This window comes from Hippopotamus amphibius, chromosome 2 (assembly GCF_030028045.1).
Source record: "Hippopotamus amphibius kiboko isolate mHipAmp2 chromosome 2, mHipAmp2.hap2, whole genome shotgun sequence".
Classification (NCBI taxonomy): domain Eukaryota; kingdom Metazoa; phylum Chordata; class Mammalia; order Artiodactyla; family Hippopotamidae; genus Hippopotamus; species Hippopotamus amphibius.
In genome coordinates, this window is record NC_080187.1 from 161,366,326 (window position 1) to 161,391,367 (window position 25,042).

A 25,042-nucleotide genomic window follows, 5' to 3' on the forward strand; every position below is an offset into this window, starting at 1 on the left:
ACATTTCTTTTAGCATAATGCCATCAAGGTTCAAGCATTAATTGTCACAGATGCCAGGATTTCCTTCTTTTTTATGGCTGAATCCTATTGTAAATACCACATTTTCCTAATCCATTCATCCATCAATGGACATTTGGGTTGTTTCCATACCTTGGCTATTGTAAATAATGCTGCTATGAACATGGGGGGTGCAGATATCTTTTCTAGTTAGTATTTTCACTTCCTTTGGATATATTCCCAGAAGTGGGATTGCTGGATAATGTGGTAGTTCTATTTTTAATTTTTTGAGTAACCTCTATACTTTTTTCCAGGGTTGACTGCACCAATTTACATTACCTCCAGCAGTGCATGAGGATTCTCTTTTCTCTACATCCCCTCCAACACTTGTTATCGCTTGTCTTTTTGATAATAGCCATTCTAATGGACGTGAAGCAATATTTCATTTTGTTTTTCATTTGCATTTCCCTGATGACTAATGATGTTAAGTACTTTTTCATGCACCTCTTGGCCATTTGAATATCTTTTTTGGAAGATTGTCTGTTCAGGTCCTTTGCCCATTTTTTAATTGGAGTATGTGTTTTATTGCCATTGAGTTGTATGAGTTTCTTATATTTCTTATCAGAAATGTAATTGCAAATATCTTCTTCCATTCTATCGATTATCTTGTCATTTTGTTTACCCTTTCTTTTGCAGTGCAGCTTTTTAGTTTGATGTAATCCCACTTGTTTATTTTTCTTTTTGTTTTTGTTTTGCTTTTGTTGCTTGTGCTTTGGATGTTACATCCATAAATCATTGACAAGACCAGTGTCTAGGAACTTGCCCTTTATTTTCCTTTTAGGAATTTTATGGTTTCGGGTCTTAAAGTCTTTGATCCATTTCAAGTTAATTTTTGTGAGTGGTGTAAGACAAGGGTCTGGTTTCATTCTTTTGCATGTGAATGTCCAGTTTTCCCAATACCATTTATTTAAGAGACTATCTTTTTCATTATCAATTCTTGTCTCCATTGTCAAATATTAGTTGCCTGTATAAACATGGGTTTATTTCTGGGCTCTCCATTCTGTTCCAGTGATCTATGTGTCTATTTTTTATGCCAGGGCCATACCGCTTTGATTAATATAGCTTTGTAATGTAGTTTGAAATCAGGAAGTGATGCCTCTAACTTTGTTCTTCTTTCTTAGCATTGCTTTGGCTATTCAGGCTGTTGCGTGGTTCCATAAAATTTTAGGATAGTTCTTTTGTTTTGTGTTTTATTTGGCTGCGCCATGCAGCAGTTCCCCAACAAGGGATCAGACCTGTGCCCCCTGCAGTGGAAGTGCAGAGTCTCAACCGCTGGACCACCAGGATAGTCCCAGTTTTTTCTTTTCCTGTAAAAAATGCCATTGGACTCTTGGTAGGGATCGCAGTGACTCTATAGATACTTTGGAAAGTATGAACATTTTAACAATATTAATTCTTCCAATCCATGAACACAGGTTATCCTTTTATTTGTGTCCTCTTCATTATCTTTCTTTAATGTCTTATAGTTTTCACTGTAAAGATCTTTCATGGCCTTGGTTAAATTTATTGCTAACTTGGTGGTAGTTGTTTTTTTGATGCTATAATATATGTGATTGTTTTCTTTCTTTTCAAATAATTCGTTGTTAGTGTATAGAAACGGAACTGATTTTTGTATGTTGGTTTTGTGTCCTGCAGCTTTACTGAATTTGTTTATTAGTTCTAACAGTTTTTTGGTGAAGTCTTTTGGATTGTCTGTGTATAAGACTGTCATCTGCAAACAGAGATAATTTTACTTCTTTCCAATTCAGGTGCTTTTTATATCTCTTTATTGCCTGATTGTTCTAGCTAAGACTTGTAGTACTTTGTTAAATAGGAGTGATGAAGGTGTGAGTGCTCTGATCTTGTTCCTGGTCTTACAGGAAAAGCTTACCGCCTTCCACTATTGAGTATGATGTTAGCTGTGGGCTTGTCATATATGGCTTTTATTATGTTGAGGTACATTCCTTCTATACCCAGCTTGTTGAGAGTTTTTTTTATCAGGAATGGATGTTGGATTTCATCAAATGCTTTTTCTGCATCTATTGAGATGATCATGTGATTTTTATCTTTCATTCTGTTGATGTGATGTATTATATTTGTTGATTTGCATGTTGAACTATCCTTGCATCCAAAGGATGAATCTTACTTTATAATGTTGTATGGTCCTTTAATGTGCTGTTGGGTTCTGTTTGCTAGTATTTTGTTTTCTGACTTTTGTAGAACCTCTGTTCCTTGCTTCCTCCCTTCCTGTCTTTTGTAATTTAATGACTTTCTGTAATGGTATGCTTTGAATCCTTTATCATAATCTTTCTGTATCTACTACAGGTTTTTCCTTTTGTGGTTACCATAAGGCTTACGTAAAATATGTTTATAATATCCTATTTTAAGCCAATAACAACTTAACTTTGATAAGCATACTGAACCTTTATACTTTTACTTCTTCCCTCAAATTTTAGGTTATTGGTGTTACGATTTACATCTTCTTTATATTATGTATTAAATAACAAATTATTGTAATTATGATTTCTTTTAAAATGTTTTTTTAACATTTAAACTAGATTTGTAAGTGAATTATGCACCACCATTACAGTGGGCTTTTTTTTTTCTTAATGCAATTAATATACTTAATCTTTTCAAAGAAACAGTTTCTCATCACATTCTATTATGTTCTGTTTTTTAATTTACTAATTTCTGCTATTTCTTGCTTATAAGCTTTATTTTGTTCTTTTTATTTGTCTTAGTTTTATTCTTTATTATTTAACAATGAAATAGTCTTATGCTCTGTAGATCCTGTCCATTGTTCTAGTTTCAGCTTAAACATAATTTTTTCTGAAAAGCCTTGCCCCTAAACTATTGCTAACCCTTTACCTTCCTTCCCAGTTCCTTCTACCCTATGTTTGGATATCCTTCCATGTGCTCTCACAGAGCCCTGTAACTTCCCTGTCATAGTATTTATCATGCTGTATTATTATTTCTTAGATATTGTTTCCAAGACAGTAATAAAATTAAAACCCTCTAAGTAGTCTGTGAGTTCTCATATCCTGACTCTTCCCCATAATAATTTATCTTTGGTACTAGATGGTCAAGTCCTTGAGGGCACGAATCATACCTCTTTTGCTGTCTTGCTCACCTTGTGTTCTCAGACCTCTACTGCTCTACTGAAACTATCCTTTTGAAAGTTAGTATCTTGACCATCAAGTCTAAAACTTTCTCCATCCTCTCCAGCCTCCTTGATTTATCTAATTAGTTAAATTTCATTAATTTAATAGGCACTTAAAAAAATTACAGCTGTTTTAGATTTACAAAATAATTGATTGCAAAGTACAGAGCATTCCTACATACCCTCTTTTTCCTACACTTAGTTACCATATTATTTTTATCTTTTATCAGTGTGGTACATTTTTTAAGATTGATGAGCCAATATTGATATATTACTATTAACTGAAGTTTATATTAGAGTTCACTCTTGGTGTTGTACATTGTATGAGTTTTGACAAATGTATAATGACATGTATAAGCCATTACAATATAATACAGAATAGTTTTTGCCCTAAAACCCCCCGAGTATTATACCCCCTAAAAATTCAATACTGTTGTCTGTTCTCTCTTTAAAATGTTCTTCTCCCCTGGCTTCTAAAGTCATGTTAAAATTACCTTGTTCTAAAGTAAAATTTTCTAAAGTAGAATTTTTATTTTATTCCTTAGTGACTTCCCAATGCTTGACCAGACTCTTTAGTCTACAACTCAGGCCATACCAGTCAATCCTGGCTATTTATGGTTTCTTTACATTACCTTATGTTTTTCCACTTGGCTTCTGCTAAACTAGTTATTTCTAATTTGTCTTCACTGGTTCATTTTTTACCTTCTTCTCCCCTAACATAGTTTTCCTTCTCAATGGGATATCTCTTGTATCTTCTCAACCCCGTTCTTTTCTGTCCATATACTCCTGTCTCTGAGTTCTCGGTCATGAATTTGCAGCTGCTTATTACAAATTTTTGCCTGCCGCCTTACTTCTGTTTCTAGGTCATCATTTCTTTTCCATGTCATCATTTCTTTCCCAAGTCGTGTCCTCCTCCTTATTTTCCCGACTATATTTAGAAGTACCGTTTCAGTGTTACCCAAACTTGACCATTTCCTTTCCTTTGCCATTAGTGTTTCATTATCATTATGTCAGTTTTTTCTTCCTATTATCTCTCATTTCTATCTCTTTTTTTCTTTTCCTGCTCTCAACTTTTTGATTCATGTCGTTATTACTTCTTCCGTAGAGAGTTAAAACAACTCTCTAAGTAGTCTATAGGCTCTCATCTTCTAACTCTTCACCATCTAGACAATCTTTACCAGAATAATTTTTCTAAAGTAAAATTTTTATTTTATTCCTTAGTGACTTCCCAGTGCCTGACCTTACTCCTTAGTCTAGAACTTAGGCCATACCAGTCAATCTTGGCTCTTTAGGTTTCTTTACATTACCTTATGCTTTTCTACTTCTTGGCTCCTGCTAAACTACTTCCATTCTCATATATACCTGGAATATATGGAGGACAACTTCCTTGAAACAACATAGTTATTCTTTTTGATACTGTACACCAAATGAACACGACATATTTTTTTTTCAAAGAATTAAATAATGAAAACAAGTTTCCTTTCTTTTTCTAACATAATGGGTTCAAATAAAGATTCATTCTAATTATGTGACCGTAAGGCAACTTTGAGCTAGTTAAGCTAAGAAGCTGGAAACAAACTTGTTTACTTGTGTGGAGGATTAGGAAGGAAGAAAATGAAAAGTTACTTTATTTATAGTCTTAACTCTCCAGACCATTTATAGCTCCTTTGTTTTCTTTGACTACATTAACTGATTACTATTCCTCATGGTTGAACCACCAGATTTTTAAATTTCAAATCTCAAAATTACTTGTATTACTATTTCTATTGCAGTGTATATACAGGGAATCAGAAGTGCTTATAACTTAGCATATTTCACTTTGAGTTTTCCAATAGTAAGCTCATAATGTTTTGCCAGCACTAGACACATTGTAGAATATTTGTGTCTGCAAGTTCACTAATCTCATTTTTCTGATCTTTTTATCTCATTCACTATTGTGGTACATATTAATCTAGTGACAATCAGTATACCAAGCATTTTAGTAGAAGTAGTTAGTAAGTAGAAAAATAAGAAGGAATGGTGAAAAATTAAAATTTGACATAAAAGGGCAGCTAAACTCTACTTTTACACATTTTTAAAAGGACATAGATAATATAAAGGTGACTTTGCTTTCACTTTTGCATTTTAAAGATTTATTTTCTAAAAAAGAAAAAAGATTTATTTTCTAATTTTTCCTGTGTGGCATATGTGTTTCTTTTTTTGATTTATATAGTATTAGGTGAACACTTCTATGCAGCTTTTCTCAATTTTATAAATTGTGATTTATGACTTCTAGCTGATAGCCCCTTACCTAGGAAATTGAGAACACTGAGATGTCCCCTTTCTGCCAGGATCAGAATTTACACGTAGTAGATCATACTTCCTACTTAAAGTCTAACAGCTTTATTGAGGTGTAATTCATGTTACCATAAGATTCACTCATTTAAAGGGTACATGTTTTTATTATATTCACAGACAACTATCACAGCAATCTAATTTTAGAGTATTTCCCTCAAAAAGAAACCTCATACCCATTACCAGTCACTTTCCATTACCATCAAACATCACCCCCTACTCCCCAACTCTAGACAACACTTAGCTACTTTCTGTCTCTATAGATTTGCTTATTCTGGCTATTTCATGTAATAGGGATCAAACATATGTGGTCTTTTGTGGCAGTGCATAGCACAGTGCTTTCAGAATTCATCCATGTTGCATCATGTGTTAGCACTTCATTTCTTCTTATTCCTGAATAATATTCCATTGTGTGAATATACTATATTTTGTTTATCCGTTCATCAGTTGATGGACATTTGCATCATTTTCATTTTTCAGCAGTTATGAATAATACTGCTATGATCATTCATGTAGTTTTTCACATGGACATTTTATAGTTTTGTAAACTTTCTAATGAGACTTACAGTTTTAGATCTTATATTGAGGTTTATGATGCTTTTGATTTAATTTTTGTATATGGTGTGAGGTAAGAATCCATCTTTATTCTTTTGCATTGTAGATATCAGTTCCCTCAGCACCATTTGTTGAAAACACTATTTTTCCCTCCATGGAATTGGCTTGTTATCATTGCAAAAAGCAACTGATGATAAATATAAAGGTTTATTTCAGAACCCAAGATTCTGTACTATATAGATCTGTATGTCTCTGCTATGGTAGTACCACAGTCCATTAATTGCTGTAGTTTTGTAGCCGGTTTTAAAACTGGGAATTATGAATCCTCTGACTTTGTTCTTCTTTTTCAAGATTATTTTGGCCATTCGAGATTTTTTGCATTTTCCTGTGAATTTTAGGATCAGCTTATCAATTTCTACAAAAAAAGGGAGCTGGGATTTTGATAGGGCTTGCATTAAATTTGTAGATCAATTTGGGAAATTTTATCATCTTAACAATATTAAGTCTTTAAATATTATATCCATGAATGTGGGATTTTTTTTAAGATCTTTCATTTTTTTCAACATTTTGTAGCTTTCAGAGTATAAGTTTTGTAAATTTGTTAAATGTATACCTAAGTATTTTTATTATTTTTGATGCTACTATAAAACAAATAGCTTTCCTAATTTTGTTTTTGGACCGTTCATTGTTAGTTTATAAAAATATGGTCCATTTTTGTATGTTGATATTATATCCTGAATCCTTTCTGAAGTCATTTATTAGCTCTATTAGCTTTTTAGTGGATTCCTTCAATTTTCTATACACAGAATCATCTCATCTGCAAGTGGGAGTATTTTTACTACTCCCTTTTCAATCAAATTACTAATTCACTCTCTTTAGTTATTGAACTATTTTGATATCCTGTTTTCCCTTGAGTTGGTTTTAATAATTTGTCTTTCTAGGAATTTGTACATTTAATCTAATTATCTTATTTGTTGCCATACAATTGTTGATAGTATTCCTTTATAATCCTTTTTGTTTCTATAAGGTATGTAGTGATGTCTCTCCTTTCATTCCTGATTTTAGTAATTTGATTCTCTTTTTCTTGCTTGTTCTGGCTATAGGTTATTGATTTTGTTTAACATCTCAAAGAACCAATTTAAATTTTTTCTCTTGTTTTTCTGTTCTGTTTCATTTATTTCCACACTAGTCTATTATTTTCTTCTTTCTGCTTGCTTTGAGTTTAATTGCTCTTTTTTTTCTAGTCTCTTAAGGTGGAATTTTTAGTTTTTGATGTGAGATCTTTTCCTCTTTTTTAATATAGGCATTTATACCTGTAAATTTACCAATGAGCCCTGCTTTACCTGCATGCCATCAGTTTTGTTGTATTATATTTTCATTTTCATTCATCTCCGAGTTTTTTCTAATTTCCCTTGAAATTTATTCTTTAACCCGTCACTTATTTAGGAATACATTGTTTCATTTCTACATATATGTAAGTTTTCTTTTTTATTGATTTCTAATTGTATTCCATTATGATTAGAAGATATACATTGCAGGATTTCAATTATTTCAAATTTATTGAGGCTTGTTCTCTGGCCTACCATATGGTCTATCCTGAAAGATATTCCATGTATGCTTGAGGAGAATGTGTTTTTCTGCTGCTGTTGGGTAGAGTGTTCTATATTTATACTGTTGTTCAAGTCTTCTGTTTCCTTGTTGATATTCTCTTAGTTGTTTGTCCATTATTGAAAGTGAGGTATTGAAGTCTCCAGCTATGACTATAGAAGTAGCTATTTCTGCCTTCAATTCTGTCTGATTTTGCTTCATGTATTTTGAAGCTCTGTTGTTGGGTATGTATGTGTTTTTAATTTTCATATCTTCCCATTATAAGAACCTTTAACATTACAAGATGTATCGTTATCTTTTATAACATTTTTTTTTTCCTGAAATGACTAACTGTATTGCTTGTACTATACAAATACGAGTAATGGGGACAGGCCAGTGGGGAGGAGGAATTGTCAGATTAATGACATACACCCACACAAAGGAAAAAAGAACCACCCCACCAACCCAAACCAACCCCCACTTCACCCCAGGATGTCTCTCTGTAAACTACCTATGAAGTTTTTATTTAAAAGTCTAATATTAGTATACCTACACCAGCCCTCTTGGTTACCGTTTGCACAGCATCTTTTTCCAATTCTTTTACTTTCCACTTTATTTGTATCTTTGAATCAAAAGTACATTGGTGGTTGTCGTTTGCTTGGGTCATTTGTTTATTTTCTAGTTATCTCAGAAAGCCAAATTTCATAGAAGAAATTTGCTTTTATGAACATTTTTAATTTTAGGGAGAACTAAAAACGAAAATGTCTAAGAACTTGTCAGTTACTCCATACAGTTTTATAATATTTGTGTATACATTTCTTATAAGTAATTTGGAGAAATGGATAATTTCTCACTCATCTCTGTACTCCTACTTAGTTTTATTTCTGAAACACAGTCCCTTTAACTCTGGGATTCAGCCACATTGCACAACAGACAGCTCTTCAGATGTTTTGTCCATTCACATCTGTGTGTCTTTCCTGATACTCTCTTCTTCATCTGTCAGATCTTACTTACCCTCACCCAGTTTAATATTACATTCTTCTTTGTTTCTCTCTGTTTCTCAGAAGTAATCATGCTTTTCTTCTGTTCCAATTGCAGTTTTGTTACTTTTATAATTTTTTACTTATAATTACTTATCTCCCTCTGTAGATTATAAGGTTTAATTCATTTTCATCTTTTTATTGTCACATGTTATTTAGAAGTTAATCATTGGATGAATGAATGGATAAATTAATGGTTAAATGAATGGTGAAACCTTTTGTTTTATAGCCGAGAGACGCACAAGATTGCAGTATTTTATGTTGCTGAAGGACAAGAAGACAAACATTCCATTCTTACCAATACAGGAGGAAGTCAAGCATATGAAGATTTTGTAGCTGGTCTTGGTTGGGAGGTATTGTTTTTAAATTATGCAAATATCATTTTATTTCTATTTGAACATAGCGGTTTTCTTTTTCTTTCTAGCTTACTTTAGAAGCATTATTTCAGGAGATGCAACAACTTAACAATGGGTTTGTTATTGTTTCTGCCTTATATCTCATCTACAGAGATAGAAGCAGTTGGGACGTAGGAAAGTTTTTGACTGTTTTATCATACAATATATTGTCAGAGTGTTAAACTTATAGACTTAAAAGATCTAGATTTTCCTCACAGTTGTGACCACTAGACTAGTGATCTGCAAATGAAGGTATGAATATTCTAGGGCTATCCCAAGGATTCTAGGGGGCATGTAGGCATAGTTAGTTTTGAGGAGATAAGTTTCTAGATCCTCAACTTTACTAAAATTAATGCCTGAGAACCCTCTCTAATCTCTTGCCCCTCCTTTTCTGTTCTTCATCTTTGTAAAGAAAGGCATACCTCTCACTCCCCTGAGTCCTACATTGCCCTAGAAGGTTTGGCACCAAAAAAAGAGACAGTTCATTCAAGAGGGTATGTTCTTGAGAGAGAGTGTCTCTAATAGCAAAGCAATAAATGTTGAAACGTGCTGCACTTTACATCATCCTGACAACCAACGCATGTCGCGGTTCCTAAACCAAGTCTGTCTGTCTTAGAATTATAACTCAGAGGTGAGATGTTTGTCATAGAGATTTGTATTAGTATGTTTATTTAAATTATAAAATGATGAGTCAGACATGTTCTAACAGAAGGTGAATTTGATGTGGCTGATTGAATTGTCATTAATAGCAAACATTTATGTATATATTGTATCAGCCAAATTTTTGCTCTAAGATTTTGATGAAAATATATTTAAAGTACATAGATACAACATAGAGTACACTGGAAATTGTATCTTTTGTAACAGAAACTTATGATAAAAATTTTCATTGTAGTTGTCAATTTAATACAAGTTTCTCAATATTCGTGTAGAGAGTACATGAGCAAAATTGTTGAAGATCACTACACTAGACTGTAAGCTCCTAGAGGGGCAAGCTCTTTCATCTTACTGGTTTTTCTTTTTAAATCCCAGTCCTTGCACAGTGTCCAATGCATAAACCTTTAGCATTCGATATATATATATTTTACGGCTGATCTAACCTGCTGTTGCACTGAGTTACTTGAGCTCTCTTGGCCTTTTCATTATTTGTCAAAGGTAGTATACTTTTTTACCCAACAGTTACATAATATGAAGTTCAGTTGAGATTATGTATGTGAAAGTGGTTTGGAAAGTGTAAAAAAACATTATAGGAACTTCCTAGGTGGCACAGCGGTTAAGAGTCCACCTGCCAATGCACGGGACACTGGTTTGAGCCCTGGTCCAGTCAGATCCCACATTCCATGGAGCAGCTAAGCCTGTGCACCACAACTGTTGAGCCTGTGCGCTAGAACCCATGAGCCACAGCTATTTAGCCCATGTGCTGCAACTACTGAAGCCCATGCACCTAGAGCCCATGCTCCGCAACAAGAGAAACCACCACAATGAGGATCCCATGCACCACAATGAAGAATAGCCCCCACTCGCTGCAACTAGAGGAAGCCCGTGTGCAGCAACAAAGACCCAATGCAGCCAATAAATAAATAAATAAATAAATAAATTTATAAAAAACAAAAAACAAAAAAAACATTATAAATAGATTTCCTTTTTAAAAAAAAAAAAGCAAACTATAAAAGTATTAGTAAAAGCAAGGGACATTTGAAAAAGAATAGATTAGGAGTACTCACACTTCCTGATATCAAAACTTAGTACAAAACAGCTCTTATCAAACAGTGTGTACTTTCATAAAGGAAACATATATCAATCAGTGAAATAGAATTGAGATTCCAGAAATAAACCCACATATCTGTTGTCAACTGATTTTCAACAAAGATACCAAGACCATCCATTGGAGAAAGTCTTTTCAACAGATGGTGCTGGAATAACTGGATAGCTGCAAGTGAAAGAATGAAGTTGCAATCTTACCTCACACTATATACAAAAATTAACTCAAAATGGATCAAAGACCTAAATGTAAGAGCTAAACCTATAGAATTCTTAGAAGACAATATAGGGATAAATCTTTATGACCTTGAATTTGGCAATGGTTTCTTTTTTTCCAGCTTAATTGAGGTATAACTAACAAAAGGTATTCTTAGATATGACACTAAAAACATGAATAACAAAGGAAAATAAATGTTGGACTTCATCAAAATTTAAACTTTTGTGCCTCAAAGGGCACCATCAACAAAGTGAAAAGATAACCCACAGAATTGGAGAAAATAATTGCAAATCATATATGTGATAAGGGACTTGTATCTAAAATATACGAAGAACTCACCCAAATCAATAATTAGAAGGCAATCCAATTAAAAAATGGCCAAAGGACCTGAATAAATATTTTTTTCCAAAGAAGATACACAAATGATCAATAAGTACATGAAAAAATGTTCAACATCATTATGTATCAGAGAAATGGAAATCAAAATCACAGTGAGATACCACTTCACACCCATTAGGTTGGCTAGAATCAAAAAGTCAGGTAATAACAACTGTAGGCTAAGATTCAGAGTAATCTGAACCCTCATATACTGCTAGGAGGAATGTGAAATGATGCAGCCACTGTGGAAAACAATTTGGCAGCTCATCAAACAGTAACACATTGAATATGACCAGAGGTTCCACTTTTAGGTATATACCAAGAGGAATGAAAATTTATGTCCACACAGAAACTTGTACATGAATGTTTATTGCAGCATTATTCATATGGATAAACATAATATGGTATATCCATGTAATGGTATTTAGCCATAAAGAGGAATGAAGTACTGACATGTGCTACAGTGTGGATGTTCCTTAGAAACATGGTAAATGAAAGAAGCCAGTCACAAAGACCATATATTATGGTCCATTTGTATGAAATACAGTTAAGTCTCCTACGCACGAACAAGTTCTGTTCTGAGCGCGCATTTCTAAGTCCAGTTTGCTCCTAAGTCCAACAAAGTTAGCTTAGGTACCCAACTAACACAGTCAGCTATGTAGTACTGTACTGTAATAGGTTTATAATACTTTTCACACAAATAATACATAAAAACAGACAGAAAAAATAAAACATTTTTAATCTTACAGTACAGTACTTTGAAAAGTGCAGTAGTACAGGAGAATAGCTGGCATACAGGGACTGCTATCGAGTGAACAGGCAAGAAGAGTTACTGACTGGAGGAGGGAGAGGAGGTGGGAGATGGTAGAGCTGAAGGATCGTCAGCAATAGGAGATGGAGGGCAAGCTGCAATTCCACTCATGCCTGATGTTGGTGGCACAGCTTCTGGTTCCTTGCTGGAACCAGATGCATGTTCTCATCTTTGAAAGTTCACAACTTGCAGGTTCATGTGTAGGGGATTTACTGTATGCACAAGAGGTATATATAGCTATGGAAAGCACATTAGTGGTTGCTTAGGTCTGGTTGCAGGGATGAGGGAATATCATTGTGACAGCTAAAAGGTATAGGGTTTCTTTTTAAGTGATGAAAATATTATAAAATTGACTGAGGTGATAATTGTACTTATCTGTGAATATACTAAAGTCCACCAAGTTGTACAGTGGGAACTCTCACTTCTGGGAAGATCAAGCAGATATACTCTCCCAGTTCTTCACACTGAGTACAACAAAAACCCTGGACATTACATGTAAAACAAACATAAGAAGACTGAAAGGTGGAGAAGACAGACCAACGGGACTTCATGACCAAGGAATGATATGATGGTGAGTTCTTAGGTTTTCTGTTTGCCGCATATATCTTGGACTTGGAGTCAAAAGAAGCCAGCAACATAGAAATATCAATAAGCGCAGGCCAAAAAAAAACAAAACCAACAAAAGCCCACTCTTTCTAACCAAAGGATCAGGAAAGGAGCAATCTAGAAAGACAGAAAACATTTAAACAGTAACTGCCCTGCTCCAGCCAAACACCACAGAAAATACTGTGACCCTCATCCCCACCCCTCACAACAAAAGTGGGTTAGGGAGTCTAGACTTCTACTCTTACAAGACTATAATGCATCCCAGCATCACCCTGGAGTAATATTAGGTAGTATCAGAGAAGACCAAATAGAAAGTTAAGACTTTCATCTCTGCCAACTGGTAACAAGTCCCCCATCCATATCAACACCACAGTGTCAGTGGAGACTACGTGAGGAATCTGGTATTTCAGCCCCACTCATGCATAATGAGGTGCCTCTCCCCTCTTCACTGGAGTCAATCAGAGGAGGTCTAGTGGAGAATTAGGCCTTTCACCATCACCCAGTGATAATGAGACCACCTCCACCTTGCCATAATGAGGCCGAAAGCCCCTGCTTCTCTGGAGCTGTGTTACAAAACAGCCAACTAAAACAGAAGGTTTAAATAAGATTCATAGTGTCATAACATAATATGAAAATGTCCAGGCTTCAACCAAAAATTATACCAGAAACCAGGAAGGTCTCAAACTGAATGAAAAGAAGAAAATAGATGCCAACATCAAGATGACAAAGATTTTAAAGTGACTATAACAGAAATGATTCAGCAAGCAATTAGGAACACAGTTGAAACAAATGAAAAATACAGAGTCTCAGCAAAGAAATACAAGATACAAAGAAGAACTAAATGGAAAATCTAGAACTGAAAATACAATAACTGAAATAAAAAACTCAGTAGATGGGCCCAGCACCAGAGTCAGGTGGAGATGAGGGTACAGAAAGAATCAGTAAATATTAATCTGAACAGCAGAGAGAGAATATACATAAAGACAGTGAACAGAACAATGAACAGACTTGTGGGACTATGACAAAAGATCTAACATTCCTGCTATGTGAGTCCCAGAAGGAAAGGAGAAGGAGGTTGGGTCTGAAAACTACTTTGAGAAATAATGTTGAAAACTTCCCAAACTTGGCAAGAGAAATAAAGCTAATAAAAAGCAACAGATTGGAGAACCAGGGTGAAAACGAAATAGGGTATATGGAAAGAAATCCATGCTAAGATACATCATAATTAAAATTCTGAAAACTAAAGGCAGAAAAATCTCAAAAGTATAGAGGAAAATTGTACCTGTTCAGAATCCTATGGCTAGTGAAGGAATGAAGTAAAGCCTTCTCAGGTGAAGGAAAACTTAGAAAATTTGGTGCCAGCAAACCTACCCTAAAAGAACCACTGATAGAAGTTCTGTTAACAGAAAGGAAATGATAGAAGGAACTTTGGAACATCAGGAAGAAAGAGCATGGCAAGAAAAAATATGGGTAAATACACTAAATTTACTTCTCGAGTTTTCTTATGTTTGATGGTTGATGCAAAAATTATTTTACTGTCTGATGTGATTCTAAATGTAATGCCAGGGACTTCCCTGGTGGTTCAGTGGTTAAGACTTCACGCTCCCAATGCAGGGGGCACAGGTTTGATCCCTCATTAGGGAACTAAGATCCCACATGCCCCATGGCACAGACAAAAAATAAATTAAATGTAATGCAATGACTAAGACCCGGCACAGCCTAAATAAATAAATAAATAATTTTTTTTTAATTGGCAGGGTGGATTAAAAAACATGATTCACCTATATGCTTTGTAAAAGAAACTCACTTCAAATATAATGTAGGCTGTAGAAAGTAAATGAATAGAAAAAATTACATTGCACAAACCTTAGTCAAAGGAAAGCCAGAGTAGCTGAATTAATATTAGATAAGGTAGGTTTCAGAGCAAAGAAAATTACCAGAGATGGGAGACATTATATAACAGTGATAAAAGGGTCAGTCCACTAAGAAGACTTAACAATCCTAAATGTGTGTGCAGCAAACAAGAGAACTGCAAAATATGTGAAACAAAACTAATAGATCAGAAAGAAGTAGACAATTTCACAATTATAAATGGAGACTTCACCCCTCTCTCAACAACTGAGAGAAGTAGACAGAAAATCAGCAAGTATATCAACACCACCATCAACCAACAGGGTCTAATTGACGTTTATAGAATAATCCACCCAACAATACCATAATACATATTATTTTCAAGTGCCCATGGAACATACACCAAGATAGGCCATATATGGGTCATTAAAACAAACTTCAGCAAATTTAAAAGCATTGAAATCATACAGTGTTTTCTCCAACTACAGCAGGATTAAACTTGAAATCATTAACAGAAAGATAATGGGAAAATCTCCAAACACTTGGAAAGGTTACATGCCATATAATTTCACTTATATAACAGTCTTGAAATGACAATTTAAGTAGTAAAAAATAGGTTAGTGATTGCCAGGGGTTAAGGAGGAGGTAGGGTAGGAGAGAAGTGGGTATGGCTCATGTAACAGGGCAACATGGGGAATCCTTGTGGTGATGAAAATGTTGTCTCTTAATGATATCAATATCAATATCCTGGTTATAATATGGTTTTGCATTAGGGGAATCTGGGTTAAGGGTACATAGAATCTCTTTTTATTATTTCTTAGAACTTTGTGTAAATCTACAGTTATCTCCAGATAAAACATTTACTTAAAAAAAGAGATCTGCAAGTGTTACAGAATTGTTTACATCAAAGAAGCACTAAACTGAGACTTCTCTTTTACCTAATCAGATAATTGACTTGCAAGGAAATAACTTTTTCACTAAAACAAAACAACAAAAGTGTACACTAAGATACCTGTTCTTAACCTACCAGATTAGCAAAGATCATAACATTTAATAATATGTTTAATAGCGTATAAGGGAAACAGGCACTCTCGTGCATTGTTGGTATCATCCTCAGAGAGCGATTTGGTAGTGGGTTTCAAAATCAGAAGTGCACATGTCCTTTGACTTACATTTCCACTTTTGACTATTTGTCCTACAGATCTGCTTTCACAAATGCAGCATAATATGTGCTCAGTGTTGTTCATTGCAGCATTGACTGTAATAGCAAAAGATTGGGAAAGCCTAAATATCCTTCAAGTAGTGCACTAGTTAAATTATTATACATCAAGAAAATGGACTTCTGTGAAGCCATGAAAACAAAAAAATGAGGAGGCTCTTTGCTTACTAATAAGGAGTATTTTTCGAGGTATTTTAAGTGCAAAGAAGCAAGGTGCAGAACACTGTATATCGTGTTGTGTGTGTGTGTGCACATGTGTACATACATACATGTGTATGTGCATACATATCTTTAAAATTTTAATTGTACATAGAGAACATTTTTGGAAGCATACTTAAATTGCTTTCTTGAAGTGGAACTGAGTAGCTAGAGATGAGAGATATGGAAGGAAAAATTTTGGTGTATCTTTTGAACTTTTAATTATATGAATGTATTACTGAGTTAAAAATTTTTAAATATTATAAATGATTGAGGAAATCTTATAGTAATGGCATAAAAACTAACTTGTTATTCATACATTCAGCCATTAGTAACTGATATTGATAGTTGAGACGTGTTCAGTTCACATGGTACAGAAATTTGTTTTTATGAGTCTCCACTTTTATATTTCAAGCATATGCATAACTGGTTTCTCTGAATGGAGAGAAACAAGCAATGTTTAAGTTTTGTTTTTTCTTTACAATAATTTTTTGATGTTCTACAATGAACACAAGTTGCTGGCTTCTGTGCATCAAACAAGTCCAGGGGATATCATCCAATGCAGTGATCCTGACATTAAATATATTTATAATCAGGAAAAAAGGAGATTCAAAAGTCTTTGCACAGCTTAATTTGCAGTTTTTTTTAATGCATTTGAAGTGTAGTTAAGTTCTACATTTTTGTACTTTTGTTCTGGTCTGTCATAGGTACTAATAATTAGGGAAGTCAGTTTTGATGAGTAAATATGACACACCTAATTAATCATTTTATCAAAGTGACATTAGTTTCAGCTTTTCCCCAAATCATTTCCAGTTTTGAATTTTGCCACTTGATTCTTACTCTTCGTCCTTGGTGTCCCCCCACAGCCCTTACAATTTAACACCTAGTAGCCTAACAAAAGATGCATAATGCACAGCGGTTGATTTCTTTGCTAATTAGTTCCTACTAATTAGGGATCCTCAAAATCCTTAAGAAAATCTACCAGTGTGAATAGAATAGTTCTAACTAGTAATTCTGAGTCAAGCCATAGTTGATAATATGCAGAAGACTTTATTCCCCATGTTTTTGCAAAGTGAGAAATTTGAGTGTTTTTCCATAATGAGTTTTTTACTTTTGTTCAGTGAATATTATGTCTTTTCATTGCGTCTAGGTAAATCTTACAAACCATTGTGGTTTCATGGGAGGACTACAAAAAAATAAAAGCACTGGATTGACCACGCCATATTTTGCTACTTCTACAGTTGAAGTAATATTTCATGTATCAACAAGAATGCCTTCTGATTCTGATGACTCTTTGACCAAAAAAGTAAGTGCTGGGAAAAAAAGTGCTCATTACTAAAATCTGAGTAATACATATAATATGTAAGCAAGTAATCTATTTGATCCAGAACTATTTCTGAGTACCCCATTCTTCACCCAGTACTTTCTTCAGAAAACAGTATTGTTGCAGAGTAAATTCTGTTTTCCTTAATGATATGATTGAAGGTTATAGTCTTAACAAAGCATTTGCCTTCAAGAAAATGGGCATTTGACAAATTGAAAAACTTTTGTATATGTTAAGACTGGTGAAATTATAATTCAAGTCCCCAAACACAGATAGATATAATGTTTATATTGATTGAGGGAGAGGAAAAAAATTAAAATGTAAATTATTACAAAGCACTTAAAATATAACGTGCTTTATCGTAAATTTTTAACTAAAACTAATATATCAGATAAAATAAGCCTTAATTCATTAAAATAAATTTTACAGCCATTTATGAGAGATATAATGGAATGGTTTTGATGGCCCATGTCTTTTAAAACTTACACCCCATTTTGCTATAGCTGGCACCAGCATTCAAAAATCATTCTAGTGACTACAGACATAACTCAGAATAAAGTTGTATGTGTTCAATCCGTTTGTTTGGGTTTTTTTTGTTTTTTTTTAAGGAAGAAACATTTTTTTTAAAGTGGAACTTTATCCAGCATTTCTTTATATTCTCCTCCTTTTCTTCCTACTCTTCAATTTATTCAGAACTACTGCTGAATGTAACCAGCTTAATATCATAGATCATTTTACTTGATACTCTGTTATGTTGCCTGATAGCAAAGCTCTTCATACTTCATTAATAACCTATGAAAAGAATGTTATACTCTTTTGAAAAGGAACTTCAGAATTCCTCTCAAATATTTTATAAGATTGATTTAATACCCTTGATGCCTTTGTTTACATTTTAGAATACTGTTGGAAATTGTCTACTAAACGAGTAATGGTTAGAATGACTAATATACGGATGCTAATTAGATTGGAATGAGTAGTAAAGATGGAGGTAATTGATGTGTAGGAAAGTAAGTATATTTAGTAACAGATTTGCTATAGAATATCTTGGCATGTACTTTTTAGAAGTACAGAATGAGACATGAATACTGACAAGAAAATGGTGAAGAGTTGGATTGGAGTAAAACTTCACTAAAATTTCAATTAAGCACTTTCTTCCATTACCTCATTTTAAATCTGTGTGAAAATAAGCCATACCCATCATACAAGGATGAGCACAGTGCAGAAAGATAAATTATTGTAATCATTAAGAATTTGGCAGTGATCCTGCCAGAGCAGAGTCTAAAATTAATAGTACCTTCAATTGCAAACATAAGAGCATAAAAAAGTATATTTTTTTTGGTTGAAATGTTTTTTTTTAACGAAACTTATGTCAGGATATTTTTCATTATATTAAACCTGATGGTTAAAAGATACTTGAAATTTTATTCCTGCAACCTTTGTAGAAATGTCTCCAATAAGTAAGGTTTCTTAGTTCCTTCACAACAGTCACAAGAAGAATCTGAAATGGATATTTAACAATCCATTATTATAGCAAAATTAATTTTGGAGATAACACCATTTAAGAATTGTTAAATGGTTGAGTTCTAATTAAAATTATACCCTTAAATGGTGAAGTTTTTAAGTACTGGATTTATTAGAGAATTTTGAGGGATTAAACCTTGAACACTAATAGTTTGTCTCGTCTATAAGTATAGAAATTTTTTATTATGGTAAAATATATATATAAAACATAAAAGTTACCATTCTAACCATTTTTAAATGCACAGTTCATTGGCATAAAGTACATTTACAGTGTTGTACAACCATCACAAGTATCCATTTCCAGAACTTTTTCATTTTCATTTAGTTCAAAATATTTTTTATTTTCTCATGAGAATTCTTTGACCCATGTGTTGCTTAGAACTGTTAATTTCCAAGTGTTTGGGGCTTTAGCAGCTATCTTTTTGTTATTGATTTCTAGTTTAATTCCATCGTGGTCTGAGAGCGCAGACATCATATGATTTCTCTTTTTTTAAATTTGTTAAGGTGTGTTTTATGGCCCAAATGTAGTCTATCTGGTAAATGTTCCATGTGAATCTGGGAAGAATGTATAATCTGCTGTTGTTGAATGAGATAGTCTATAAATGTCAATTGTATCCAGTTGATTGATGGAGCTATTGAGTTCAACTATATCCTTACCAGTTTTCTGCCTGCTGGATCTCTTCTTTTCTGAGAGGGGTATTAAAGTCTCCAACTATAATAGTGGATTCTTCTGTTTTCCTTGCAGTTCTGTCAGTTTTTACCTCATGTATTTTGACACTGTGTTGTAAGGCAAATACACATTAAGGATTGGCTACGTCTTCTTGAAATACTGACCTCTTTATCGTTAGATTATGCCCCTCTTTGTCTCTGATAACTTTCCTTGCTATGAAGTGTGCTCTGTCTAAAATTAGTATAGCTACTCCTGCTTCCTTATTGGCGGTATCATGGTATATTTTTCTCCATCCCTTTACTTTTAATGTGTATGTCTTTATATTTAAAGTTGGTTTCTTCTAGACAACATATAGTTAGGGCTTGGTTTTGGTTTTTTGTTTTTGTTTTTTTTGACACGCTGACAACCTCTGTGTATTTGGACCATTGACATTGAAAGTGATCATTAATATAATTGGATTAATGTTTACCATATTTGTTACTTACATTGTTTTTTTATCGCTAGCATTTCTTTTTGATTCTTCCTGTGAATGTCCATCTCTCTGCTTACATTATCCATCTGTTCTTGCATGTTGTCTACTTTTTCCGTTAGTGCCCTTAGCATATTAATGATAGTTGTAATTCCAGTATCCCTCCCATATCTGACTCTGGTTCTGATGCGTCTTCATTCTCTCACTCTTACTCACACTGAATCTCCAGCAGTTTGTCAACTGCAGTTCGGGTTTTCCTACTCTGGCACTGGTTCCTGCAGAGGTTTCTGCTCTGTTAAATTGTTATTCTTCATATTTGCCTGTCTGTCCAATTTTGGGGCAGCAGTTTTCCTACGACCTCACTTCTCTGATCTAAGAAGAGTACTGTAGTTGATTTTTCAGTTGTTAGCTTTTTACTTCTTGTTAGGACAGAGTGGTAACTTCTAACCTCCTTACATGCCAGGGTGGAAACTGGAAATCTCTGAACTTTATCCTCCCAAACAGAAACTCATTATCCATTAATAATAACTCCATTACCCCCTCCACCCAGCCCCTAGTAACCTCTAATTTGCTTTCTTATTCTTTTAATTTTCCAGTTCTAGATACCTCATATAAGTTGGAATCATACAGTATTTGTCCTTTTGTGTCTTATTTCACTTAGCATAATGTTTTCAAGCTTCATTCATGTTAAAGCATGTCAGAATTTCATCCTTTTTATGACTGAATAGTAGCCCATGATACGTATACACATTTTGTTTAACCATTTATCTATTGATAGACACTGGGTTGTTCCCTCTTTTTAGCTATTGTGAATAATGCTACAGTGAACAGTGTTGTGTGGGTATTTATTTGAATCCCTGTCTTCAGTTCTTTTAGGTATAGGGCTATGAGTGGAATTGCTGGGTAATATGGAAATTATATGTTTAGCTTTCTGAGGAACTGTCAAACTGTTTTCCACAGTGACTGTGCCATTTGACATTTCCACCAGCAACGCACAAGAGTTCCAATTTTTCCACATCCTTGCCAACACTTGTTATTAGCTATCCTAATAGGTGTAAAGTGTTATTCTTTGTGGTTTTGACTTGCATTTCTCTGACTACTGATGTGCATCTTTTCATGCACTTATTGGACAGTTGTATATCTTATTTGGAGAAATGTCTGTTCAGCTCTTTTACCCATTTTTAAATTAGGCTGTTTGTAATTTTCTTGTTGTGTTGTTGGAGTTCTTTATATACTCTAGATGTTAATCTCTTATCAGATATGTGACTAACAGTATTTTCTCCCATTTTGTGAGTTGTCTTTCCACTCTCTTGATGGTATCCTTTGATGCACAAACGTTTTTATTTTTATGGTGTTCAACTTATCTGTGTTTTATTTTGTTGCTTCTGCTTCTGGTATCAATTCAAGAAATCATTGCCAAATCCAATGTTGTGAATATTTTCCCACATGTTTTCTTCTAAGAGTATTAACAGTTTTAGCTTTTATATTTAGGTTTTGGATCCATTTTTAGTTATTTTTTGTGTATAGTATGAGATAAGTCTGACTTAATTCTTTTGCATGTGGCTATCCATTTAACCCACCACCATTTGTTTAAAAGACGATACATTCCTTTATTGAATGATCTTGGCACCCTTGTCAAAAATCAATTGGTCATCTATGCAAAGCTTTATTTCTAGGCTCCCTATTCTGTTCCATTGGTCTGAATGCCCTTTTGCCTTAATTAAATGCTTTAACTACTGTAGCTTTGTAGTAAGTTTTAAAATCAAGTTATGTGAGTTCTGCAACTTCATTCTTCTTTTTCAAGATTGTTTTTACTATTCAAAGTCTCTGGAGATTCTATATGAATTTTAAGATGGGTGTTTCTACTTTTGTGAAAAACTTTGTTGGGATTTGGATAGAGCTGTATTGAATTTTTGGATCACTTTGAGTAGTATTGTCATTTTAATAATATTAAGCCTTCTAATCCATGAACATGGGATATCTTTCCATTTATTTATGTAATCTTTCATTTCTTTCAGCAATATTTTGTAGTTTTCAACATACATGTCTTTCTCCTTAGTTAAATTTATGCCTATTTTATTCTTTTTGATGCAATTATAAATGGAATTATTTTTACAATTTCCTTTTTGAACTGTTTATTCTTAAAAATGCAGTTGATTTTTGTGTGTTAATTTTGTATTGTGCAACTTTGCTGAATTCATATATTAGTTCTAACAGGTTTTACTGTGGAATCAGGATTTTCTGTGTATAAGATCGTGTTTTTTCAATGTTTCTATGGAGAAACAAGCTTGGTCCACCATTTTGCTGACATAACACCCTAGAAAGAAACTTTTATTTTTTTCCCCCACTAAGCTAATTAAGTCTAAATGTAACATTATTTAGCAGTTTACCAAGTGGAATAGTACAAATATTTTTTTTCCAGTTATTTAGGTTTTTTTTTTTTTTTTTTTCTTTCAAATTATTAGAGAAAGAATACAGGCAATTACATGGTATAATATATCAATTGTTTAGTATTGAGATGCCAGAAATATTGTAACTTAAACAGGCATGCATATGTTTATAATTTTTTAAAAATTTGTAATGCAAGCATGCTCTTATGTTAGTTGTGAAACTATACCTGTTTTATTGAAGAAAATTACCCTGGCTAGTTAGGCTTTTTTTACTTAAATAAAGCTATTTAAAGGGTTTGTTTGTTGTAGTGAGAAAATTTCAAAACATCACTTCTTTCACGTGTATAATACCTAGCATATAAAAACAAAACCTGTCAAAATTGTAAACAATATGTAATAATGTGGTACCATTTTGGAAGGTATAGTTTTCTTATTTTCTCACATAGTAATTTAAGTAACTTTAAGTAAAATTACTCTATCAAGTTTGGGACTAAATTGAAGCAATATTTCACTTAATTCAGTAGAAAGGAAAAATTTACCCAGTCTCATAATTCAATGTAAACATTCAAAAGCTTCTTTTCATAGAAATCAAAAAAACTTAACATTTACTTCTCTATATACTGAGTTTTCCTTTTCCCTATTCTTTATGATTCTTGCCCTTTCTGCTCTTCAGAGTCCTAGTATGTAAGATTGTTTTAAGTAACAGGCTTATATTTTAGCTCTATTATAATATCAGTTTCTTTTTAATAAAAGGTTAAATGCTTAAACTTAATCATAGAAACCAGTTGTCTTATACCAGTTCTCCTTAATAAAAAAATCACTTTCTGTATTGGTATTTTTTCTCCTGAATTTAATAAATTCCACATTAGTGGTAATAAGTTGAGGCCTAGAACATGTGTCCTATTACAAATGAACAATTCGATATCATTAGGTTGTCCCCCTTTCCTTTGTACATATATCTTTAGGTGTGTTAATCCATTCAGTAGACACATTAATGAGCACTGGTTGAAGTGTAATATTGAAGGAAGTAAGGCTTGTTGACCTCAGCATGGAGTTTAATACCTCTAATTAAATTAGATAGTCGACAGTGAGTATAAAGAAATAGCCGTGCCTCTGGCAAGGTAGAATTATTTATGACTCTGGTTCTTTGTTTTAAACTTAATAGGAGAAAATCATTTATATCTATTTTATAGAAACTAATTTTAGTTTTCACTTTTTGTTTAAAATACCATGTGGTGATTTTGTAAATTATTTTTAAGCATTTTATTTTCTCAGAATTAGAGGTAAGTATCTTTGAACCTCTTTAAATATTATGTTTTATTTCTTGTGAAGAAAGGCTTTTTTAAAGATCAAAATGGTAGCAACAGAATTTCTACAACAGACTATACTTTTTTTTAACAAATTAACCAAACATTCACTCTAACAAAGTAGTCTCTCTTAGAGATATTACACCACCATATTAAAAATCCTCATATAACTCCAGTCCAAGCCATCTGTTCTATGAATTATCTCTACCTGAGGAAGATTGACGGAAAATGGTTAAAAATAATTTCCACTTAACTGAGTTTATTCACCCCTAAAAATCAAAAGTGCTGCAAGCATTGGTATAAAGTGTTCACAGGAGCTTGTCTCATTTCCTCTGTCTCCTTGTTCTAGCCACTTGCTGATACTCTGCTTCATAGGTAGCTGAATCATCCTTTTAGGAGTTTGATGAAGATCAAGTTGAGATAATTGTAACCTACTTAGTTGGACTCTCTAGCCTATCTTTCATTTCCTAGACCCCCCAAAAGAGGGGAAAGAAGCACTTTATGTAAGTCAGTTCCCTCTGAAATACTGTTAGTGTAACGGACAGTGGTTCATTTTCTGTTTTGAAATTTGGTCACAATAGTTTCGCAGATAAATGAGCTTTATAAAACTGCTTTGTCTGCTTTTAACTTTAAATCCATTTTTCTTTATCTAGAAATACAATTAAAATATGCTTTACTTTCCAAAGAACACTATGCTAATAAAGTCTGGAACATGAATTGAAAAACAAATTTAAGGAATAATAACAAAAGCTTTTCTGTTGTTTTAGTAAAAGTGTAGTTGATGTAATAGTTAAATGCTGTGGAATTATACACATGGTTTTAGTCCCAAATCTAGCCCCGTTACATAAGATAATTCTATTTTAATATAGCAGACTCTACCCTTAACCCCAATTTCTATAAATATACTCCTAATGACAAGAATTGAGGATAGAGAAACCAGGAAATATAAATGGTTCAGAGTAAATTTATCTCACCACTGTGAATGGTTTAATTTGGGTGGTATAGTAATGGCTTCCCATTGCATGTAGAATAAAATTCTAATTCCTTACGATGGCCTTCAATGCCTTACAAGATTTGTTTGCCTACCTCTCTGATCTCATCTCCTGTCACTTTCCTTTTCATTTACCACAATCAGGCCTCACTGGCTGTCATTCTAACCTGCTATCATGTCAAGCTTATTCCCGTCTCAGGGGCTGTGCAGTGATTGTTTTTT

General features: G+C 33.4%; 1 protein-coding gene across 8 annotated transcripts in view; it reads left to right on the plus strand.

Annotated features, from left to right (window-relative positions):
• RALGAPA1 (Ral GTPase activating protein catalytic subunit alpha 1) overlaps positions 1–25,042 on the plus strand; it is a 219,804-nt gene that overhangs the window by 162,975 nt on the left and 31,787 nt on the right. For 7 of the 8 annotated variants that reach the window (XM_057720816.1, XM_057720818.1, XM_057720815.1 and 4 more), the window contains 2 exons: positions 8,942–9,065; positions 17,299–17,454. In XM_057720816.1, coding sequence (XP_057576799.1) covers positions 8,942–9,065; positions 17,299–17,454 — 280 coding nt within the window. Of the gene's footprint in view, positions 1–8,941; positions 9,066–9,519; positions 9,739–17,298; positions 17,455–25,042 lie in introns of those variants that run through there. The other variant, XR_009051229.1, reaches the window with a different exon arrangement.